The sequence below is a fragment of the Hippoglossus hippoglossus genome, chromosome 20, assembly GCF_009819705.1.
Source record: "Hippoglossus hippoglossus isolate fHipHip1 chromosome 20, fHipHip1.pri, whole genome shotgun sequence".
NCBI classification, from domain to species: domain Eukaryota; kingdom Metazoa; phylum Chordata; class Actinopteri; order Pleuronectiformes; family Pleuronectidae; genus Hippoglossus; species Hippoglossus hippoglossus.
The window spans coordinates 5,119,443-5,143,204 of record NC_047170.1 but is presented as its reverse complement, the minus strand read 5'-3'; the positions used below and the strand labels follow the sequence as shown (position 1 = coordinate 5,143,204).

Here is a 23,762-nt window from a genome sequence, read left to right as displayed (position 1 = left end):
ACTGTAACATGGATTTTTTTGTTTTTGAAAAATAGAAGAGAGAGAGAGAGATGTTTCTAAATACAATTTGTTTTGAATATATACAATAAAATAGATATATCCAGGCCATTTTGGTGGAGTTTACGGACCTCTCAACCAATGTAGGCACGTGAGCTGCTCAACACTCGCCACTGTATCATCGTCTTCCCAGCCGTGACCCTATGACATCATCACAGCCAAGCACATGAGACACCTTGCAATATGAATGAATGAAATTAAAGGCTGCAAAATAAGTGTATGCTTTTTATGGGTTGATAAAAATGAACCTGGCATATATCATTTCATATCAATTGCATGCACCTGAATCGTATCGAAAAGTGGTCCACATCTTCTAAGTATTGTAGTAAAACTTTCAGCCTAAACTATACAAGTAAAGCAGTACAGTTCTATATTAAGCTGTCTGTGTTAACTGCTGCTTTAACTGCAGGTTTCACTGTCTTTGCTTTTTCATTCATATTCAGAGAAAGGACTGGTGCTGCAGCAGCCCAGTTGATATTATTTGCAGGAGGCCGATTAGCAGTGGGTGTTAGGTATCTTAGCTCACATTACACCACAGAGTCACTGTGTACCGTACTAACAGAGTAAGCCCTCTGAGGTATTTGTGTGTGATTCTGCTCATATACTAATGACTGTGAAGGCCTCTACAAAGCAAGGGTGTGTAAACATCCCCCATCTGCACAGCACATCTGTCAAACACTCCAACCTCCTAACAGATACACAGTTTGTCATCAGTATGTGTTTATAGCAGCCTGGAGAGAGTGCGTGGGTGTGTGTTTACGTGTGTGTCTGTGTATGCGCTTTCAGGTGTAGGTGAATGACCTGGTCGAGCCGGTTTCTTACTGTCAGCTTCAACTGTCTGTCAACCAAATAGATTTCCCAGCACCCCTCCTCCAGCCACTCAAACTTTCATCGCCTTGTTTCTGTCTATCGCCTGCAGCGTTCTCATGAAAAAGTTCTCAGATGATCCAGGGCCAGATTTGAGGTCTTCCTTAAGTATGCTACCGTATTAAGCTCAGTTTTGGAGTCAAGGAGGAGAAAACCTTTCAACAAATTGATTTGTATGGCTGTCAAATTGTTTAACAACCCTCTTTGGGGTAGATGTTAGCAGTGTTACACCAATCTACATGTAATCACTAGCTTAGTTTCAGAAGACAGTCTTTACATTGAAAGTTTTGAGCCGCCTTGGATGAATAACCTTAAGTTTGACAAACTGTTTCAATGTCCTGCTTTATCCGAGTCAGTTTTATCCAGGAAAAAACAGGATAAGGATAGAAGGAAACAAAACCGGTTCTTTAACACAGAGGTGTTTGGTTCTTGTATTGGTCTCTAATTATTGAAAGATACACAGCATGGGTCGACAGTTGGAGGTAAACACACTCAAAGTGCCACATAAGTCCTTCTGCTTTAAAGTATCTGGATCAGCGAAGCATTATTTACAGTTGCTCTTCACCCTTTTAACTAGAATGCAGAGAGGTCTTCCACCGCCACTACCCAGAGACGCATTGTGACTCTGAAGTCAGGGGCAACACATGGCCATTTTTCCTCTTCAGTGACTCTCTTCTCACACCCGGCACTCAGCACTGGTGGTCCCAAGGAGAGATCGATGGGGCTCTCCTCCATCACTCACTGACGTTAATGAGAACAGCTTCATTGAAAGTATTGGACAGAGGCAGGGCACGGAGCAGTGCGTGTGTGTGTGTGTGTGGGGGGTGGGGGGCAGGCAGTTAAACTGCAATTGTAGGTTGGAGGAGTGTTTGCATTATGTCATGGCAAATCATAGAGTAAACGAGACGTAGGCAAAACAAGTTTAAAAATGGAATAGACTGGATGCAGTAACAACAAAGCTACAGAAGTAAAATCCATGGGACTTGGAATCGTGGAATCATCTATGTTTTCACAGTTGTAGCTCTGAAATGTTTTGAAGTGATCCCACAGGTCAGCTTAGTGTCTTCGTGTCTTCATGCACAGCCAAAGAAAATGAGATGTGTTGAGGTTATTTTACATTACAGTCTTGTTTCAAGCATCAGCAGGTCCTGAGATTACCTAGTGTGTGTGTGTGTGTGTGTGTGTGTGTGTGTGTGTGTGTGTGTGTGTGTGTGTGTGTGTGTGTGTGTGTGTGTGTGTGTGTGTGTGTGTGTGTGTGTGTGTGTGTGTGAAAATTTCAACTCTCCTAATTTACTTGTCGATAAAAACACTGAGCTCATTAGATTTAACCTTGCAGCACAGCCTCTGGTGCGTTCTTTCAACATCTTTTTTATTCTCTCTCCACCTCCTTCCCTTCTCCTCAGCTCCAGTTCCTGTCCTCCCTCTTTTCTTCTACCCCTTTCTGTTTTAATCTATCCTCCATTTAGATCCTGCCCACTCATGTCTTCTGTATTTTTCTGTCTTGCTTCTGTCTCTTGTTTTCTTTTCTTCCTTTAATCTCCGGCTATCATCTTTTTGTCCAGTCTATTTTTCTTGTGGCTCACAGTTCATCTATTGAGAGGTGATTGTGTATTGTATCATAGGTTTAAAAATGTCAGATTTTATGTTGATAAGCCATCAGAGACATTTAGTAACTATGTACATAAACATGAAGAAATAAAAGCTAAGCGCATGATGGTTGATCATGCTGAGACATGAGAATACATTTGTGCATTATTCTGAGGCTTTGAAGGTTGCATGGTTAGTCCATTAGTAGACAGGAGAAAGAAGCAGATAGGACGGTGGTAGGTTGGAGGATTGTCCGGTTTCAATTCTTAAACTACTGCTGTGGAGAACTGATCATTTCACATGCAAACCCTCTATTTTAGTGCACATCTTGAACAGCACCAATCTTCTCTTCACAGACACTTCATTAGTCGTGGGTGGGTTCCCTGAAAGTTAAATATAATGCCGTTATGTTTGGAAGAGTCGGTTGCCATTAGAAGGGCAACATGGGAAAATCAGCGTGTTCACAAAGTAGGACCACAAGGAGGATGCGTTCTGTTCTTCAGGTTAGGGAGTTCTCTCTTTTGGAGACGAACTTTGTTTACCCCAGCAACAGGGCAAGTGAGTGGAATGATCATAAAATCTAGAAGTGAGACAAGCCTAAAGAATTGTGTCTCTTTGTGTTGACGGCTTGAGTGTTTATCTGTTGTATTAGTGTCAAAAGTCATATGCACAGCTTTAAGCAAATGCAGGCACACATAAATAGATGCATGCAAATAAACAGAAGGCTGTGGTATGTCTTGCATACAAGATGCAATGGCTAAGCAATGTGGCCAAGAAAATAATGATAATTTTATGATAAATGTCACATTATTTACAGTTGAAACTTTTGCTCTTGAGTGAAGGTTGATGATTTAATATCTTGATAAACAGCAAACACATTTTACAAGTCTGATGTAGATCAATAATGTGTCAGAACTCCCCATTGTGTTCGGATAGTGAATAATTATATCAATATTTATTGAGCATTTGTCGTATTGCTATTGCTAAAAATTACAATGTGATTATTTATTAATAAATAATTTATTATTGATATTGTTTTTATCATCCAGCCCTACTAGACACAAATAATAACCCTGCGTTTTGGAGGGAATTGGAAAAAGGAGCATTGGTGTCCGTCAGTCTTAATTATCTGATGTGACTTCAGACTCTCACTTTGTATTCCAGCATTTAGTACCAGCCACACTGATGAGTCTGGACTCTGGAATGATGACATTAATGCTGGAAGTCTATTTCAGCGACACTAAGCGAGCAAACTCATCTGCACACTTACACTACCAGGCTGCTGACAGTGTGTGTGAGCCAGGTGTCTTTGTCAGCCTTTGGCTTTGGACACGTTTATGCTGCCAAGTGTCAAGACAGTGAACAGAAAAACATTTGACTTGCTTATTGGCCATGTGTGTTTCTTCCTACTGCTGCTCTCAGAGTTGACACTGTGGAAACGCCATGATACAGAAGCAGATTGCATTCATCTGGAAAAAATAGAATTAGCCTTTTTTTTACATCATAGTATAGTAAGTAATAGTTTCTCATGAGTTTGGGAGGAGATGATTCAGTAATTATCCCATAATTCTTTATGATCTCAATAAATCTGAGCAGACTTGATAATGTGTGTTTAATAAGCTGGATTTCCCAATGTCTGAAAGCAAGACTAAATGAAAACAGGATTGAATTTGGTAGCTTTTGCTGAATGTATAAGTACAGAGAGGCAAATTAATTATCGTACCGCAGTAGTCAGCAGCATTTGACTGAATAGTTGTGACTGACATCTGCATAATGTGTGAGGCATCTCTATTCAACCAGGATATTATGTTCTGTTCCAAAATGAAAAGAGGACATTAGGAAGTTCATTAACCCAGAGAGACTCACCAACTTCCTGGTGACAATCCTGGCCTGGTTTCAGTTCATCTGGGTTACGTCATGCTCTTACCTGTGTTTGCATGACACATCATTTGGCTGGCTTTTAGATTTTAAAACAAACAAGAAGCAATTCAGTTGGTACTTAACAGTTTCTTCAATGAGGTGCTGGCGGACGAGTCTATTATCAGCCCGGCTAATTGAGAAGAAAGTGACACAAAGTAAGAAAGTAAAAAGAAGCATAGTCATTTTAAACTCTGATCTTTGAAGGCATTACTCCATTTCACTGAGTTCACTTTCAGTTTTACAACAGGACGTTTATGTGTCTGCCCGTGAAGTTTCAGTGGGTTCATCCATCTGCCTGTTAGTGTTTGTTTGACAGGGAGACTTTGTCTCAAATCTTTGCTTTGCACAGTTTTGGTCAGTTTACAATTAGTAGAGGTTTGAGTTCAGAGAGGCTTCCTGTTTGAAGCTGCAGTCCTTTGGTTTCATCCACTGAAGGTTAACAGGTACTGATTAGTTAGATAGATTTTTAGTTTATACTCCTGTGTCTCCCACAGAGGTTTGAATTAGTCATACAGTCTAGATATGTACAGTGAGACATGACCCCACTGTCATGCGAGGTAACTGGCTGCCCTCACTCTCCTCTTTTCCTCTCTTTGTTATTTCTGCCCATGAATATATTAATCACATCCTTAGTCCTTGACCTCCTTCCTTTCCCTCTTCCTCACTTTCACTCTTCAGTGTCCTCTCCCTGTCTTTTTTAGTCTACATGAAAGTTTCACACTGATGTTGCTTCTCTGCAGGCTCAAGTACTTTTCCTATGTGTCGCCTGTTTCCTGTGCAGGGTCAATGAGCATTTCCCCAGCCAAGAAGCAAACTCCTCTGTCACTCAGTGGGGAGGTGTAATGGTGAGACACAGTACCTGTTCGCTGTGCACAATGGTAAGTGTGGCATGTGGACATGAGGTTTGACCCGGCTGGTTTGAAATGGCTAAGTAAGTCATGTTTGACCTCATTATTCCAGTTTATGTTCTATAGTAGAGTATACTATAGTAAAGTAGGCTTAGGGGAAGTAGGCTTAGGGGAAGACTGGATGTGGAAGACTTCTTATATTATAACATAATGTGTTCTGCTCAGTAGAAAAAATGGAAATCAGGTGACTGAAGTGGGCATGTACAGTTCTATGTACTTTATATCACTGGTTCCCAAACAAGGGGTCCAAAGGGAGGGCAGCAGGACAATTTCCAGAAATCAAATACAATTTAAAAACAATTAAAAAACATAATTGTTACAAAAGCTAAACAATCTACTTCCTTTGTCTCCATAGGTTAGCACCAGCTACAGTAGCTCAGTTTATAGCACCACAGGAAACATTGCAACCTTGGGCGGTGATATCATTATGGGGTCACAAGTCTCTGGCACTGGTTATTTTTTGGGGTTAGGGGCTGAAAAGCTTGGGAATCTCTATTGTGTATTATATGCAGTGTTAATGTAACCCATGCAGTGTAGAGGTGTCAATGACAAAGATGTTGGCTTATATACATAAAGAAAGATTGATCAAATATTAACCCCCCCAGTTTGCAGTTTATCAGGCAGACCTAGCATAAAGTAGTTCAGCCTAATACCAGTAAATCCAACAGTTACAGCATGGCACGGCACGGCAGTATTTGTGCACGCCAGGATCATCCCTGTGGATATTTTCAGTTTTCGTTACCTGACTTCACTTGACTTCTTCTTTCACCATTCCTCTCTTGATATATTGGCCTTTGTAATTCCTCTGTTCAGCGCCCTACATGTTTCTTCGTCCAGCAGTTGCTGGGCTGAGCTCCTTACAGATACAACCCCACATCTGGGCTTTCTTTCTCCTTTTCCCTTTCTCTTTAGACAGTTTTCCCTCCCTTTGTTTACTTCTTATGTATTTTTGAGTCCATCGCTCTGTAACTCTGTGGCTCAGAGTTTCAGATGTCAGTGTTTGTGGATTTTGGATGTTTGCCACAGTGATCGTTTGGAAAATGACTTTCCTCTCTTCATGCCCCTTCCCTGTTCTATCTGTCTCTGTGTGTATTTTTTCCTGACAAAGATTCAGAAGAATAAGTAGTTTCTGTTGGATTGGAAACTTCTTGACAATGCTGTTTATTGTGTTAAAAAACATTTCCATTACATGACTGTAACATTTTTTTTAACCAAAAGCCAATTTATAATAATCTATTCAAAAAGTGCAGCATGGTTTCTTAATGACCAATGATATATCATCTCAGTTAATAGTGAAAGTGATTTAATTTCTTATTCCATATCTTTCTTGTTGATGGACAGTATCCTCTTTACCTTCTTGATAGTTATCTTGACTGACGTTGGTTAACTTAATGCTCATGGAGGTGTAAAGTACTTCCAGCTGTGGCTTTCACAGCACAAGACATTTTCACAGCTCTGCCTTTTGTCAGATCATCCACAAGATCTGTTATCAGAAAAGAACAAGAAGAGTTATGATGAAGAAGGGGGGTTCAGTCTTTTTTGCTTAGGAGGGTTCCTGCTTGGATGAAATGATCTTAAGTATTTAAGTGGCAGCCATGATAAGAGCTGGTTGACTTTCTTATCTCCCGTAGCGCATAATACAGTTATTAATACTACACAATATAAAAGGAGAAAACGTGGTCACACAATTCCTTGCAGCACCCAGATTTAAGGTGATTTGCAGTTTCACAACAGCAGACCCACATAAATAATAAACAGACACATTGAATTTTAGAATCATCATAATAAAGTATGATTCAAGAGGTGGTGCAACCGTAGCACGTCTGACTCCAGATTAGAAGGTTGCGTGTTCAAATCATGTTAGGGTCAGTGATTTAAGATGAACCTAATATCTTTACATACAGATATGAAACATCTAACTTTTAAAGTTGATAATCAGCAGCATCCAGAGTATATGTGGTCCAAGTTTGCAAATAACTTATGTGATCTTTATTTGAGGTTCTACCATGAGCAAAGCCTTGAGGTATTGCTTTTCCTTGCTGATGTATTTGTTTGCTATGTCTTAAAAGCTTGACCCCGACGTGATTTGAACACGCAACCTTCTGATCTGGAGTCAGACGCGCTACCGTTGCGCCACGAGGTCCTGCTCACTCAAAATAATTATCTTTTTATCATTTTCCTCTTTAATGGAAACAAGGTTCTAGTCAGCTACTGATTTAATGACGAAACCTTTTGAGGCCTTAGATGTAAAAATGCAAAAATATCTTGGAAATGTGCATAGTTACTCTGGTCAAGTCAGATAAGACTGGTCACATGTGTGAGTTTCCATGGTGGAGCTGTAAACTGTCTTTCAACCCCCCAGCTTTTTACTTTGTGTGACTGAGCTGCATGACTTGAGTCTTGACCTAACAACCTAACAAATTACTTACAGCAGACTCCCTGGAAGTGCCTGTTTAAAAACTTGAAATACAAGATTTGAATGCAAATGTGGTAAATAAAGTGATGTAGGTTTTCTGTGGTGTGTGAAGTTACTACACTATATAGTATGATTCCTGCATATTCCATGAAGCTTGCTTTAATATTCTAAATTCATCAGTAATAGTAGGACTTACCATAATACATATTTATATTTTAAGTGGACAGTGTGGACTCCAGGTTGGCTGTGGTGGATCAACTTTCCAAGGCCCACCAGCTGATTATTATCATGGTTTGAGTCTTTGGTGTAGTCATATATTTCTGTAGCTGTATTGCATTAGTGACATGTTGGACACATGTTGAGTGAACATGTGAGATTATTTTACAGTTGAAAGGAGTGCGCTGTACCAGCTGCGTGTGAAAGTGGTCACTCTTTAGTGGGCACATGAGTTAGTTTTGTGCCCTGCAGTTGCAGCACAGATGTGGTGAGCACGCTGCACTGTCTCAACATGTGGGTCGTCCCAACGAGACGCCACTCCCTTCTGCTGGTCTTTACACTGCTGTGATCTCAATGTCTGCTGTACATATGTTGTTCTTTAACACACTCACACACACTCATGGAAACTCTTCCCTCCAGTGGGAAGTGTGTGAGAGGGTTTCATGGTCACATTCTGCTGCTTCTCCACGAACCATGACCAACACACTCCTCACTACAAACAGGTTTTGTGCGTCAGGGTTTCTGGACTCAACATGTTCTGTTGGATCATATTACATGGTCACAAAACTATATTTAACTAGTATTTAGAAATGAGTAGTTTTTAGGGGGTTTAGGGTGAATACCTGAGTACACACTGGTGGTGTAATGATCCAAATCCACTGATCACTTCACACCCTGATATTTGAGCCACAGATTGGTTCAAAAATATCTTGGTTTTATTCCTCCCGGCATATGATGTGGTGGGATATAGTGATCAGTGTGTCCATCTGAAATTTTTTTCAAGAGCAGAACTGTCAGAACATGAAACTAGTTGTTAAGTCTGTCTTTTAATATTTTGGATTTCACGAGAGAAACATAACAACTTCAGGTATCTGTGATAGCACCAACAGTCAGCTTTTTCAAGTTTTGTGGGTTTAGGGGGATATGTCATTCATTTGATACCTCTTGTGAAAACAAGAGTGTTATTATCCTTTATTAGCTTAATGAATGTTAAGTGCAGGCATGATCACTTAAACGTGATTGGACCTAAATAGTCACATGCCACAAGAAGTCAGGTGACAATGAAATAGAAAACAAACATAGAATAGAATAATCATTTTGTGATTTACACGTTGTAGTATTTATAGTTCAGTGAGTTAGAGCATCACGGTTCTGTTGTTCTCTATCTTGATCGTGATTGAAGATTGTGGATATTTGTATCATGATGTTGGTTTCAGAATCGTTACAGCTCTATACAGACTGTTTAACCAGTGTAATCAGATGTATTGTTCCCTGGCAAAATGCAGATCACATCAGTCAGAATATGGCCCACTCCTCTCATATAGTATTTCACATTCCAAACATATCACCCATCCTGATGGCTCACAATCCCTCAGATACAATGACAGAGGTGTGTGTCACCTGCGCTTCTCCTGACTGACTGAAGTCTATTCCTGTTGCCAGAGATACCATACGATTGTAGTTTGACTATTTGTCAGCATGAACAGGACTATGAACAGGACACAATATGTAGCAAATGATGATGTTCATACCACATTTAGATCCCGGGATGCTCCTTCACATACAAACACAAATCCTACAAAACACTGATCTGTGTTCCACATGTGCACTCTGAAAGAGCTGTGTCGTGACATCTCCGCTGTGTCTGTTCGTGGTCATTCGCCCTGTGCTCTCTGCTTCTCTTGGCTCATTTAGAGGTCCCATCTGGCAAGCATAACCTCTGTGCTGATGTAATAATAAACAAAAGTGTGCCGAAATTGTGCTGACTGCTGCTTCTATAAGTAGACAAAGAGTCTTGCAGTGCTCAAACTGTTAAACTGAAGCAGCAGGCCCTAACATGCAGGGACTAAACTGACTTTCAATGTCATTTGCAGCATTTCATAGCCAATGTTGGACAGTGTTCAAGTAGCAACTGGCAGGCGAAGCAGGATTTTCTTTGCTTCAGTAGTTTAAAATTACATGGATTTATTCTGTTGTTCAGTAGAATGTGGATACCCGATCTGGACGGGTCCGACTGGGTTCAGACAAACATTTTGAAATGAAATTCAGGCTCTGGTCGGGTTCGGATACAAAAAACAGAATGCCTGTCAGGTTCAGGTCGGGCGCAGCTAATTTTGAGTCCAGTTCAGAGAAAAAAATTGTGGTCCGAGCTGCACTCTATTACTCAGTGATTGTCAATGATCTGTCATAGTCTTTTATAATTCTATATTGTTGCCTATTTGCACTGGCCCGTCTGCGCTTCTCAATGTCTTCCCTAAATGAACCTTAACATTTCCCTGCATGTAAGCCTGCAAAAAAATGACACACAGACCATGAAAGTCACTTGTTCATTACGTCATGATAATTTATAGCCATCTTATGCTGATATTTCACATCTGCACCAAATCTGACTGTTCCTCTTCCCAGTCTCAGGCTGAGCAGATGGCCTGGATGGGACGTCTCCCTCAGGGTCTGAGACTAAAATGCCCTTTCAGTAACACGACACCTTCACCCTCTGTCAGTTGATTGTGAAAGTGTTTGAAGCTGACAGATATACTCTTTATTAATGGCCCTTAAGGAAACTGTCTTCTTGCTTTCTCCTATACAGAGGAGGTCAAAGGTCAGAGTCAACGAGAGAACAGTGTCCTGTTAACACAAGAGATCTGTGTCTTTCAGAAGATGCTTCAGTTTGGCATCTGAGAAAGAATAGTGGCACCTATTCATTCAGATTTATCAATTTGTAGGTGTAAATAAGCCATTTATCCATTTCCATATTACAGAACAATTCATAGACTTTCTTCAAGTCTTGGATAAATTATGTTATATCTTATTTAACTTCATGGAAGTGGATGGGTTTAGATGTTTTTTTTACGAGTGCATGCCATTTGACAAATCATGCATGTTACTTTGCACGTCCCATATTCCAAAAAGTTACAGATCCAAGACAGTAAATGTGCGTAAGGAGTACATGTGTTTGTGTGTGTGTGTGTGTGTGAAGCCCTCTTGTTGTTTCTACACTTGAACACTTGTCTTACAATGGATCAAACTGACTCACTGCCCAAACAGGCTACCAATCCTGGGACTGCACAGGTTGCTAACAAACATAAACATGATTTTAAGATATAGGCCAACATGCTATTTGTTGGTGTAAAATCACACTGAGATTTGACTACAGCTTGTGTCTCAGTCCTCATCTATGTGCTTGTTTGTAAGTGACTCATTAAAAAGTTACTTTAACTGCCAATCATGCATAATTACAGTCACTTACATTTTTATCAATTTTTAATTAATGCACGTAATTGTTTTCTGTCAACTCCATTAGGGTTTTTCATTATTATTTTTAAAAAAAACTTTAAAATCCACGAACAGATGTTCCTTTTCTTTCTTTCTGTCATACTGCAAACTGCTGTATTTGTCAAGGTTTGTGTAGAGAGCAGGTGGATCCAAAATGTAGGAGCAAGGCAGGAGGCAGGTCCAATGAAACTGAATTTATTCAAAAAACACAAAACAGGGAGCAGCCCCAGTAGGAAACAAAAGCAAAACTCAAACTGTACTGGAGAAAAAACAAGGCAGGAAAAAACCACCTGAGAACACCGGAGATAAACCTGGCAGAGACGAAGACCGTAACTGAACAGGCGCTCGACAAAGACAGAACTGAGGACTTGACTTAAATACAAACTGAACTGATGACAAACTACAGACAGGTGGCACAGGACAATCAGGTGAAACAAAGCAAGGCAACACAACTGGAGGGAAACACACAAAGGCAGGAAGTAAATTGAAGAGAAACACGAGGTAGATCAGAATTTCAAAATAAAACAGGAAACAGAATGAAACCCAGAATGAAACAGAATCTTAACACTGAATGAAGGAAACACAGGTACAAGTCAAATAACTGAAAGAGTCCATAATCAGAACTCTTTATCCAGGAGTTTAAAGTCCAGAGTCATGACAGTATTGTTATGTTATTTTTTAATCTGTCATCCTTCTTAATCTCTCACACATCCTGTCTGAAGTTTTACTCTTTAATTGGCTTAATGATGAATCATTATGAAATCTGCTCAATGAGATCCTCTTGTGATAATGTCTGTTTTAATTTGTTGGTGAAACCTTCATCACAGCAGTGGTTCAAGCTCACGCTGAGCTGTGAGGCAGCATGTCTGGCCTGTGAGGACACACACACACACACACACACACACACACACACACACACACACACACACACACACACACACACACACACACACACACACACACACACACACACACACACACACACACACACACACACACACACACACACACACACACACACACACACTGCGGCCTGCTTTCTTTTTTATCCAGACCAGATGCTCAGCTTTCCACATTGTACTTATCATGAGGGGTGATATGTGAAGTTGTAGTCTTGGAGAAACACGGTTTAGGGACTTTAAATCCCATACTCAAGCAGATCACACAGCGGGGAGATGACTTCAGAGGTTTATCCAGGCATAAAACTGGTGCTAAATCTCAAAGCTTGGAAAATCAGGTGTCACTTTTGTAAACAGGGGCCGTGGCTTTGACAGGATGTTCTCTGTGGCAGCTTTAGACTCCAGAGAATTGGCATCTTGTCGTCTCTGCTCTGTCTCAGTGTGTGTAGGTGTGGCAGATATTTGGAGGGTCTCGAGGTCAAGACGCTGCTGCATTGGCTCTGTGTTTGACAGGCTGGCCTGAATTACCAGCTCGAACCCTCGCTAACCTCTCTGGTACCAGTACTGCCACTGTGCTGTAGTGCACAGGGCGGGGAGATGTAAACTGTTGGCCAAAAGAAATATGTCTTTTTATCCTTTCATATTTGCCTGCACTGCAAACATATACATTTTACAGAGCCATTAATCTAGTAGTTGACTTATGTTTCTTATTACAAAGGAAGGTTTTCACCAGTTATGTGGGAACTTTAGCTTGTTTCCATTTGGTTCTTTTGGTCTTTTAGATTATCTTGTTTCTAAAAATAGTACGACTGTATTGAAAACATAGTAATTACTGTCTTTTAACAAGTTTGGGTCATCCTTTAATGGAGTGAGGTTTTGTGGAGACACTAATTATGCTCATCTAACTCTAAAAATGTACTGGATTTCTCAGTTGTGTCACAATATCACTGTAAATCCAGTTTAATTTATTTAAATAGTTCTTAAGTGACTTAATTTAAAATGTATTTAAGACACAAATAATATCTTTGGGAGAATTTGAATTCTCAAACAGTGCATGATGGGAAATCTGCTATATGCTAGTTTAATGAGTTGAGTGAATCAGCACGACATTCATTCAGCACATTATTTAAATTTAGAAGACCTCATATTATCTGAAAGTTAAAACTTGACATTGTTGAATTGACTCGAAATGAATTTATCTTGCATATTTACATTAAGTGGAGGCGAAAAAATATTTCAGCTTTGTGATGTTTTACTTTGCAATATATTAATATACAATATGAATGATTTGGCTTAAGATGAGTTGTGATTAGAAGGTTAGTTTAAGTCAGGTAGTGATGCAAGTAAAACATTTGTACATGATATTATATTGTTTCTCCTAATCTGTCCCTTTCTGACTGTCTCAGGAAAATCAATTAACTAAGTTGCAGTACGACATCAAGGTCATTAAGACTTTTGAGTCTCCAGTACAAGTTCTTTGTGTCATGCTGAGTACTGTGCTCCTGTGTATGTGCAGTGGGGAGTTGTTACTCTATGTGTAAAGCAAGGTGTCATGTCTCTCTCAGTGTTGTACTGTGGTTGTTTTGGTGTGCAGGGCATCAATAGTGCACGTACACACAGTCAGACTTTACTTTATCCACAGTATGGGGCTGTGATGTTCTACTAGGAAACAATAGCTATGCCCAGAAGGGACATTCAGTCTATTTTACTGGGATTAAACAAACACAGGGCACTAAACTAAACTGGAAAATCAACTACTGTTGAGACAAGATGTATAATGTCAACCAGCAAACTTGTCTTGTTTGCAGAGTGTTGGTGTGTAGGATAAAAATTCTAACCAGAGAACCAAAGGTAGATAATCCAGCACACTGTCCATTGCACGATGCTCTATTACCAACGTTTTTAACAGGGTGTGGCTTTTATAAACAACCAGTAATTAGTTCTTTATGAATTAAAATTGTCAGTATATGTAAATTCTGACAAGGGCTGTATGACTACTAGTGATACCTTAATTCCTCAATTTGTATTTGTTTTTTATAGGACATTTCTACAGTCAATAATCTTTATTTAAGGCTTTTATCTGTTTTTCATTGAAGCAAATTCTTCAGCTGCTGTTGCTCCTGTCATAGTCAAAGTCAACCTTATTGTCAATTCTGCTGTATGTACAGGACATAGACGAGATTTAAATGCTGTTTTTCCCTTATCCCTGGTGTCAACATAAAAATTGCACAACATATTAACATATCAAGTACATATTAAGTACTCAAGTGAAATGTAAGTACACAACACTTAGTCAGAAAGGACAGAGTAGATAGGATATGAGTTGTGCAAACCCGGAATAGTGCAAAAATAGATTGAGGTGTGTGTTTATGTGAGTTTGCAGTAGGTTTGCGTATGTAGCCTACACACTCCCAGGCTCAGCCCTGATTAGGTAGATTGATAATATATCAGTGATGTTAATTATTTTTCCTGAATAAGAAAACAACTTTATCCTGTAATGACTTTGCTGATTTAATATGTAAGGACTAATGAACAAAAAATTAAATACAAACTCTTTCTAAAGGAAGAAAGTTTTTTGTGTTAGTGCATAATTAAATGTAAACTGCACTACGTGTGACCTCACAGTGGTAGAAGCAGTAGCCTGCTACTGACCTATATCTTCTATTGTGCATTTGTTTGACTTTTTCCTGATAGCACTTTGGCAAAGATAAGGAGCCAGGGACTGTGTGTGTGTGTGTGTGTGTGTGTGTGCGCGTGTGCGTGTGCGCGTGCGCGCGCGCGTGCGTGGCAGCTGTGACACTTTTGTTTCTGACTCACAGAAGAAAAAATACACTCCATAAATCACAGTCATTATTGTGCTGCCGAGTAGAAACTAAAAGTGGGAGGTTGAGAGATTGAACCACTGGGTTGAGCTGATGATTCATAGTGAGGCCTGTGCTCCTAAAGGTCAGAGGTCACAGACTAATGGTGATCTCTAAGCTCTCTGCTCAGGCGGTGAAAGTCTGGAGATTTGAGAGTCTTCTTTAAGTGACCTTTTTGGTGTTTGGATCATCTCATCACTTGAAGCATATAGACAACCCAACAAAAGCCACTATAACATTACACTTACATTCATCTCTTATCATCCAAAACACATCTCTCTAATAGTAACCAGAAGTTCAGAAAATGTGATGACTGCTACCTCACACATCATCACAACACAAGTCAACAAGTTGCCATCATGCCACAGTTCATTTGTGAATGTCCTCACAAAATTTTGAGTGTGCTCTTGGTCGCACTCCTGACCTGATGCACCTTCTTAGGTTCAGATACTGCAGGTTCTTCCACTGTGGAAACTGCTGTTCAGTGTCTGGTTCACAGCCATAGACGCACCTCTTACCAGTGAGGATCCTTGATGTGAGTCTGACACAGATTTAGATGTTTGTACTCCAATTTGGTGAAATTTCAAATGTGGTCATAATGTTCCTGATCCTTCATACTGCACTCCTGCTCACAACGTAAAACAGAATACTGATTCATGGGTGTTGTTGCTCACAACTGCTGCATGCAGATAAACCCTGTTGCATTCTGTTTGTGTGCAAAAGAAACCTTTTGATCGCACCATGTTGATCTGAATGTATCTTAATATATAGAAAACCTAGAATTCCTGCATTCATGTATTTCCTCCTTTAACTGCACAGATTAAATCGCACTTCAATGCTGCATTTAAAACAGTGATTAGATAATGATTCATCTGCATGACTCTTCATTTGTCATCTGCTTGCATACTTATCGCATTTATCACTTATTCAGTTTACACAACAGAGCTTATTTATACCATTTTATGAAGATAAGAGACAAGGTCACATTTGATCTGTAAAGCTGTTGCTGCTTATGCTTTAATTTGTAAAACTCTATTATCGTTTTAGAATCATCTCCAAATGCTTGACATTCCCCAAGGCTTATTCATGGGAAACATGTCTGTGTGTTAGCTTTACTAAAACCCACATATGTGACTGGCATTTGTCTTTTACCTTCATTTAATTGTGTGTCATACAAAGGTAATCCACAGTCTAAGTCTGTTTATGACTATAGCTTGGACTGAGTGTAAGTACGTGGCTGCAGTGAGGTTCCCCTGAATATTAAAATGTGTTGATCCCGACGTGATTTGAACACGCAACCTTCTGATCTGGAGTCAGACGCGCTACCGTTGCGCCACGAGATCCTGACAGCTGGGGAGTCCATCGAGCCACTCAGATTACCCCTGTGGGAATAGCAGCACTTGCAGGGGATAACGCAGCGATCGTAAAACACACACACAGGCACATGTACTCTCTCTCTCACCCACACTCTTTTTATCACCCTCCACCCGCTCCCAGTTTCCTCCGGGGCACCAGTCTTTGTGTGGTCTTTGACAGAAACAGGCAACCCACTCTGGTACAAAGACTCTGGTAATGGGGTGAGGAGAGCTATTGTCTGGGCTTGTGTGTGTGTGTGTGTGTGTGTGTGTGTGTGTGTGTGTGTGTGTGTGTGTGTGTGTGTGTGTGTGTGTGTGTGTGTGTGTGTGTGTGTGTGTGTGTGTGTGTGTGTTGTGTGAATGGCACAGAGAACAACTACCTGTCTGTTCTCTCTCACCTTCTACACTGGATCAGATAAGCGGATACCTGATCAGACGGGTGCTGGTATGGCTCTCACTCTGTGTTTGAATGCATGAGTAAAGCTCACATGTGACCAAACAGGTCACTGGGGCAGCAGCTATAAGACCAGTGGACAATACTCACCGGCACACGATGCATGTTTACTCATATTTACTGTGCTGAACACAAAAGTTATTTATTTAAAACCTGCAGATCTGTTAGTGTCAACATGGCAAGGATTATTCTGTAACTGCATGTTAATCCACCCGGCTACTTTATCCATATTCTTTATAAATAATTGAAATGCTCTTCTGTTTCACATGTTATTTACATACTCCACCCCCCCTTGAGGGTTTCCTGCTCCCTATGCAAAGTACTCTTCACTTTTAACTCATTAAAGTGAAACCCAGCACGCTCCTGTGCTGTGCTTCTTCAAGCTACTTCCATTTGCACTTTATAGTGAAATGTATCTGCTCTTGACTCGAGTGACATTAATAGAAAAAAACTTTAGTTATGTAATGACATTATTGTAATAAGATCTTAATGAGATTGTAGCGGTTACAAAGTTCTCAAGTACTCACAGTATTTTTGCTGTACCTGTCAAGTATCATATTTTAGGTTTTATAGCCGAGCTGGCAGCCCGTGGTTTTATCATGACATGGAAAACCCACTGACTGTCAGACGATGTGCATTGCAATCCTAGGTCCATGATGATATGCTGAAGCGTTGTGGAAGGCGTCATTTAGAGTTGTGCGTTGTGACGAACCTTTCAAACACTTTGTACCTGACATGGGAATTCAACTTTAAATTCATCATTGGGGTGAAAAGTAACACTTCACAAAACACTGATGTAACTTTAGATTGGTGAGAATCATCTATCAACTCAGGTTGGACTCGTTTCTACAGGTTCTTCTTCCTGTGTGGAAGATGACTTGCAGTGTGGTGGAGAGATTTCCCCAGACATGCTTGGCTCAAATTGTGTATCAAAGCTGTGTTGGACAATTGTTCTTGTTGGATCCTTTTTGTTCTGTGGTTTTTGTCCCCTTCTCGATGAAATAATACAGTGGAGACTCACTGGTACTGCTGCTCGGTTTTGTCTGTTTCGTCTGTATCCGTAATCTTTCAGAAAAGGTGCCCAGCTTCAAGGGAAAGTTTGGTCTATTCAAACTAGTCTATGTGTCCGACTTAATTGTGCTTGAACAGAAATGTAGACATGCTGCGTGGATGTGATTTCAGATTTTGTGAAAGTGCTTGAAACCATGTATGAGAAAATAAAAAACTGTAGTTCTTGAGAAATGCAGTTACAGAGTTAATGAAAAGTCAGAGATGATAGATGTGCGAGATTCTTGTGTAACATGTTGAATTAAGTGGAAGGGATGATTTTAAGAAACTGAGCTGAGGCTGACTGCTGAGTGTGTTGACACTATATCAACTGCTGTCCTCCCCTTCCACTTGTACTGTACTGTATAGCACAGTAATGTAAACGACTCTGTCACAATGCACTCTTTGTTGGGAGGTTCTGCTCCCCCTGTTTCTCTTTAGTCCTTTTTCTACTGGTATGTGTTCAACATTTCATTAAGCCCATACAGTATGTGCCAAATATGATGGATGAACAGTGAACACTTTTGGTTGCTCTCAAGCCACTGCCAAACTCGGAGTGTTTCCAACCCTCTACCAGATATTAATCATGTATGATATTCCAAGATCTATGTGACAATAATGACATAGTTCAAGAGAATCGCTGTAGAAAGCTAAGCTACACTTATAGTGATGTTTTGAGTTTTATATCGTACAGGCCTTTAGAATTGCAGACAAAGATGAATGATACTAAGAAGGAGGCAAAACAAGGACCATGGGGATTTTTGTGAGCTGATGAGCTAACATGACCAGCTGTATCTTCCTTGGAAGTCTTACTTATCTACCAGAAGAAAAAAAAACATTTGTTGTGTGTGTGCATTAGTTATATATTGACATCACAGTATTAAGAAATGATCCCCCAAAACACAAACTCCATCCCTCTCCCAGTCAGTGAGGAATTCTCTGCTAATACTCCCATAATGACGAGTCTTTAAACTGGGAATTCTGCAGTGTTGCTTTTGGTCTTTGGGAGACATTGACGTAAGCCCTCTACATCATTTTGATTTAAGTCTAATCTAAACAGTATTTGTCAAAATCAAATTCTTTCCTTCCATCGCAAGGGTGAATCTGGGATTACGTTTTGCGTCTGAGCTTCTCTTAGAATGATGTTTTGCTTCTTGTAATCCATCTGAGGAACAAGTCTGGTTGAAGATGCCAAACAGACATGGAGCGAGTCAGCATTTGAAAATTTAAATGTTCCCCCCTGTTTGATACAGAGGGTCAGTTTGTGGTTTGTAATGATTTCCAGAGATGGTACAATTATGCTGTGTCTTCTTCTGGGGTTTATGTGTGTTTTGTAGTGGTGTTATAGTGTAGATGTAGCAAAAAAAGCATTTCCCCCTCAGGTTGGACTGTTTTCCAGCTTTGCTTCCCAGTCAAAAAGCCGTAGTACTCTCTGTATCGTTCTATCATGACCAACATGTTGCATTGTTCTCTCAAGCCTTAATAATACAACTGCTAATATCACCATTTCTCTCCGTTTTCTTGTCTTGTCTTTTGAGAACGCTCCCTGATAAACTTGCCATCTTTTCCCTCTGACTAACCTCAGAAGGAAGGAAAATACCACACAGTCATTCCCCTCATTAGTTGGACCATTTTGCCTGGTGAACCACAATGGAGCTCAGTACAACAGAGCCGTGCATGAAGGCATTTGACCACAGACCCGAAGACAGCTCAGTTTGGAGGAAAAGAAATAGAGGCAGGGAAATGGAGTGAGAACAAAATAGAGACAAAAGAGTGAGGAGATTCTTCCCTAACATGGCGAGTGAGGAAGGACAGTCACTGAGCTGAGTGGTTGCTCTTTACCCAGCTGACTGACTGGGCCATCATGCCTCAGTACTAAAGCCCATGGAAGAGGACAAATGAAGACAATGAGATTTTTTATTGGTTTATATCCAACATCCGTGGAATCTTTGACTGTCGAAACAGGAATTTACTAAATGTCCTATAGCTGCTTTGAACATCTGATAATTTCCCTCTCAAAATATATTTCCCAACAAAGACTTTTTACTTTTAAAATCTCTTATAATTTTTCAAGAAGCGTCTTTTACCAGGGAAACAAAAAGAGGGACATTTGGCATTATTGGACACATCTCTTCCTCTTCTGCTCCCACATGGACAAAGGTTGGAGCCATATGCTCATTTTGCAGGCCGTCCAGCAGGGGATTAAAATATTTCATAACTGCCATCATGATGTAAATCCAGAGCCATGTCAGAGCCTCTGTGCGCCAGCTGACTGGATCATTACATGGAGCACATTGTGATTAGATCAGCTGATTCTTAAGGAGACACAAGCTGCTCATTCCTTTGGCCTGGCAACGCTTTCATGTTTACTTATATAAGGCTGCAAGTCCATATGGCGCAAATAAACATGATCTGATGACTGGTGTAATAACCTCTCTCTGTTTTTTTCTTCTTCCAGGACGTCAGCTATTGGGTGCAGGTCCACAGGTTGGAACATGGAGATGGGGGCATTTTGGACCTGGATGATATGTTGTGTGACGTAGTGGACGACAAAGACAGGGTAAGTTTGTGTGTTTGTTTGTAAAATGGAGAGAAGTGATATATTGCATATTTTATTTATTTGTTTGTTCTCCAGTCTCTTTCCATTCACCTTTTCTTTGTGCAAAAGCACCTTTGATGGTATCTGATACAGCCTGACTGACTTATCAGTTTTTCATAATATCAGCTGATAGAAGCCTTTCACAGACATATTGATATTGGCGTTCATTTTATCAATTCAAATTCTATATATTTGGTTGTATTTGTGTTTTCTTTTTCATTTAAAGTTTATGATTGAACTGTAATATATCAAGCCTCAATTACATTTTTTTGTCACATGGGTTTGATAACATTTTAGGAATAATTGCCAACTTTTTTCATATGTGTGTATACACTCCCTAATATCTGTACCGGTCGGGCTCTAGTATTCGACCTCTGAATCTTTGAGGTAAATCTCTGGCAGCACTACAGAGAGCTTCACTGCATGAGCTCATGATTACACCTGCCTGCTTTTACGGTCTCGTGATTACTACGACATTACAAAACATTAAGCTGCTACTGCACACCACCATGTTCTCTGTTTAATCACTGCAACCTGTTGGCACCTCTCCACAGCTTTCATATCTGTGGAAGGTAGAATGATACAGTCTCGTCTGCTGTGTTCACTTTGAAGTGTGTCCGTGTTTAAAAAGTTTGCGAGTATAAGAGTGTGTGGGCAAAATCTCTTCAGAAGCAGCGTGATGCCACACAGCCCACCCCCACCCACTAGAGCAGCTGGAAATGATTACCCACAGTCCCACTGCATCCTTCCCATGGGAACAGTGTTGACTACACCTGAGTCACTCGCTCTGCGGCTTTAATGTTGGGCCAGTTAATGAGCTGTACCCCCTCTTTGTGTCTGTGTAAGTGGGAAATGGTTTAAATGATTATTTTGAACCAGTTTAATGAAGTGAATGGTGGGTGACAGTGCGCTGTTTGCTCCAATTTACTCCACAGTGAATGAAAACATGGTTGCTAACTTGAAATGATCTTCTCACAAAACTAAAAGGAAAAAGTTGTACAAGCACAAAGACAATTGAGGTCACTTTTTGCAGTGGTCATTTCTAGTGAGTGTACACCAGCCATGGATATGTGTCAACACTGCTTCACATACAGCTGACAGCACAGGTTCAATGGATGTCATTTCATTAGGGTTGTGTTTTGTCCTCTCTACATCAAAAGACACTGACCCCGACGTGATTTGAACACGCAACCTTCTGATCTGGAGTCAGACGCGCTACCGTTGCGCCACGAGGTCTCTCACCTGTGCATGTTCTCTGACCTCAGCTGACATCACATTGGTTACAGAGCAGAACTATTCCTGTCTTTTCCCTCTGATTAAAACATAGAGTCAGATTTGCACAGTTCGGGCCTGTACAGCTGTAGTTTAGCAGCATACACTGTTGTTTTTGGAACTTACAGGCAAGCACCTCACCATTGTCTTGCTTTTTTGAAGTTACTTCCCTTGTAGTAGTGAGATAAGCAGGGAGCTAGGTAGATTTCATTGTTGCTCATTCCTGAAACATCAGTCAAAATAACCAACGGCCAAGATAATATCACAATTGAGCTGATTAAACTGCCAGATCAAAACATTGCATCAAGTCTGAGCACAGTTTTATATTGTAGGGAAAGAAATATAATGATCTGTAGGTTGACGTCATACGGCTTACAGAGCAAAAGTATCCCAACTGTTATCATCTTCCTGTCTTTCTGTGTAACAGATATCCACGTTAACAAAAATCCTCAAATGAACAGCACAAAGATGTCGCTAGATTTTAACAGACAGCTTTTTTATTCCAATCTTTTGTACACTGTAGTGAATCCTGATTTGACAGGTTTGACATGGATCATTTATCCACAGTGGTCTCATCACTTCACAGATAACTAAGCTTCATCATAATGTATTCCTGAAAGTGGTGATGAAACGTTCAGGTTTGAAATGAAAGTGCCATCTTCGATTCCTATCTCCTGATGTCTGACGTCTGCTGTGATCTTGTGAAATCTGAAAACATATCCTGTGTGTGTTTTCACACTGAACAGCACAGCTCTGAGATTTGGAGCAGTTCACTGAGCTGTGTGTTGATTTGAGCTGTTGGTCTGCATGGCTGAAAATTATAGATGCTCTCTGACTTTGTATGCGTGCATGTGCATCCACACACCTTATGATGCCTGTATGGTAGGTGCCATGGTTACGCACCAGGTGGGATCAGTGGTGAGAGCAATTGTTTTGCACCTGCTGTCTGAAACACTTTCTCTCATCTCATTTTAACTATTTTTTTCTCATCTGCTCTCATCATCTATCTTCTGTAATCGTTTTGAGTAAAGAAAGGAAGGAAGGAAGTAGGAAATGGGAAGGAAAGGATCGAAAGGAAGAAAGGAAGCAATAGAAAGAAAGAAATAGGAAGGAAGGAATAAATAAAAAAGAAGGAAGGAAATAATCTAAATGAAAACAGCAATCTGACACATACATGTAGGCCTTATACTGTATATTTTCATTTTATCCATCTGATGCTGTGAATACCTGCTCCCCCTTGTGGTTGACTGGCCTCATTACATTTCTTATCAGAGTATTTAATTCCATTGCTCTGATAACATTTAACATTCTTGTTAGACCAAATAAGAGGCCCAATAACAGTTTATTTTTCTTTATTTTTCTTATAAATCCCATCAGTGTAGTTGTATATTGACTTTTAAAAGCTTATTCTACTGCTCTTTATACCTTATACATAACAAACCCTCAACAATACCAGTCAGTGTAAAAACAAACAGAAACCCTCTGGTTACAAGACAGACATACCGTAGTTAAACTTCTGAGAGTTGCAGTGAATGGCAGCTCAGCTGAATGTGGGCTGGAACAGTTCACTTTACACCAGCAGAGCAGCCATCTGTCTGTGCTTGTTATCTCAGAGTGTGGGTGTTTGCCTTTTTTATGTGTATATAGTTGTAGTAGTAAATCCAGTCTGTCCAGTTCTTTGAATCAGTCACTGCCTCCATCCATGTTTTACTATCTAATCTACCAACCGACACAACGGCATCCACTCAGCTTAACCAGGCCTGATCATTTTAACCCATACCCATAAAGGACAACATATGGCTTTTATTGTTATGGACATAGTGTTTCCACAGTGGGAGTGTGAAGATTCTCTACCAGGGGTCGGATCATATCTTTGTATCACAGTTTCTATCTCAGTTTCAGAATCGTCACACATTTTTTCCACAAACTTTCGGGGCCTGTGCTTGACCTAATGCTGGTATTTTTTTCAATGGTCTTTGGTGATCTCATAGATAAAATGTACCCAGGCTTCTTACTTTTACATGGTTAAAA

General features: G+C 40.2%; 1 protein-coding gene and 3 non-coding genes across 8 annotated transcripts in view; 1 reads left to right on the top strand and 3 right to left on the bottom strand.

The window, feature by feature from the left end:
- LOC117754004 (partitioning defective 3 homolog) overlaps nucleotides 1-23,762 on the top strand; it is a 342,820-nt gene that overhangs the window by 16,963 nt on the left and 302,095 nt on the right. For all 5 annotated transcript variants that reach the window (XM_034572613.1, XM_034572611.1, XM_034572615.1 and 2 more), the window contains exon 2: nucleotides 20,319-20,420. In XM_034572613.1, the coding sequence (XP_034428504.1) occupies nucleotides 20,319-20,420 (102 nt within the window). The remainder of the gene's footprint in view (nucleotides 1-20,318; nucleotides 20,421-23,762) is intronic.
- On the bottom strand, nucleotides 7,411-7,482 carry trnaw-cca. The gene has a single exon. It is a non-coding gene; the product is annotated as a tRNA-Trp (tRNA).
- trnaw-cca lies at nucleotides 16,276-16,347 on the bottom strand. The gene has a single exon. It is a non-coding gene; the product is annotated as a tRNA-Trp (tRNA).
- Nucleotides 21,624-21,695, bottom strand: trnaw-cca. Its single transcript has one exon. It is a non-coding gene; the product is annotated as a tRNA-Trp (tRNA).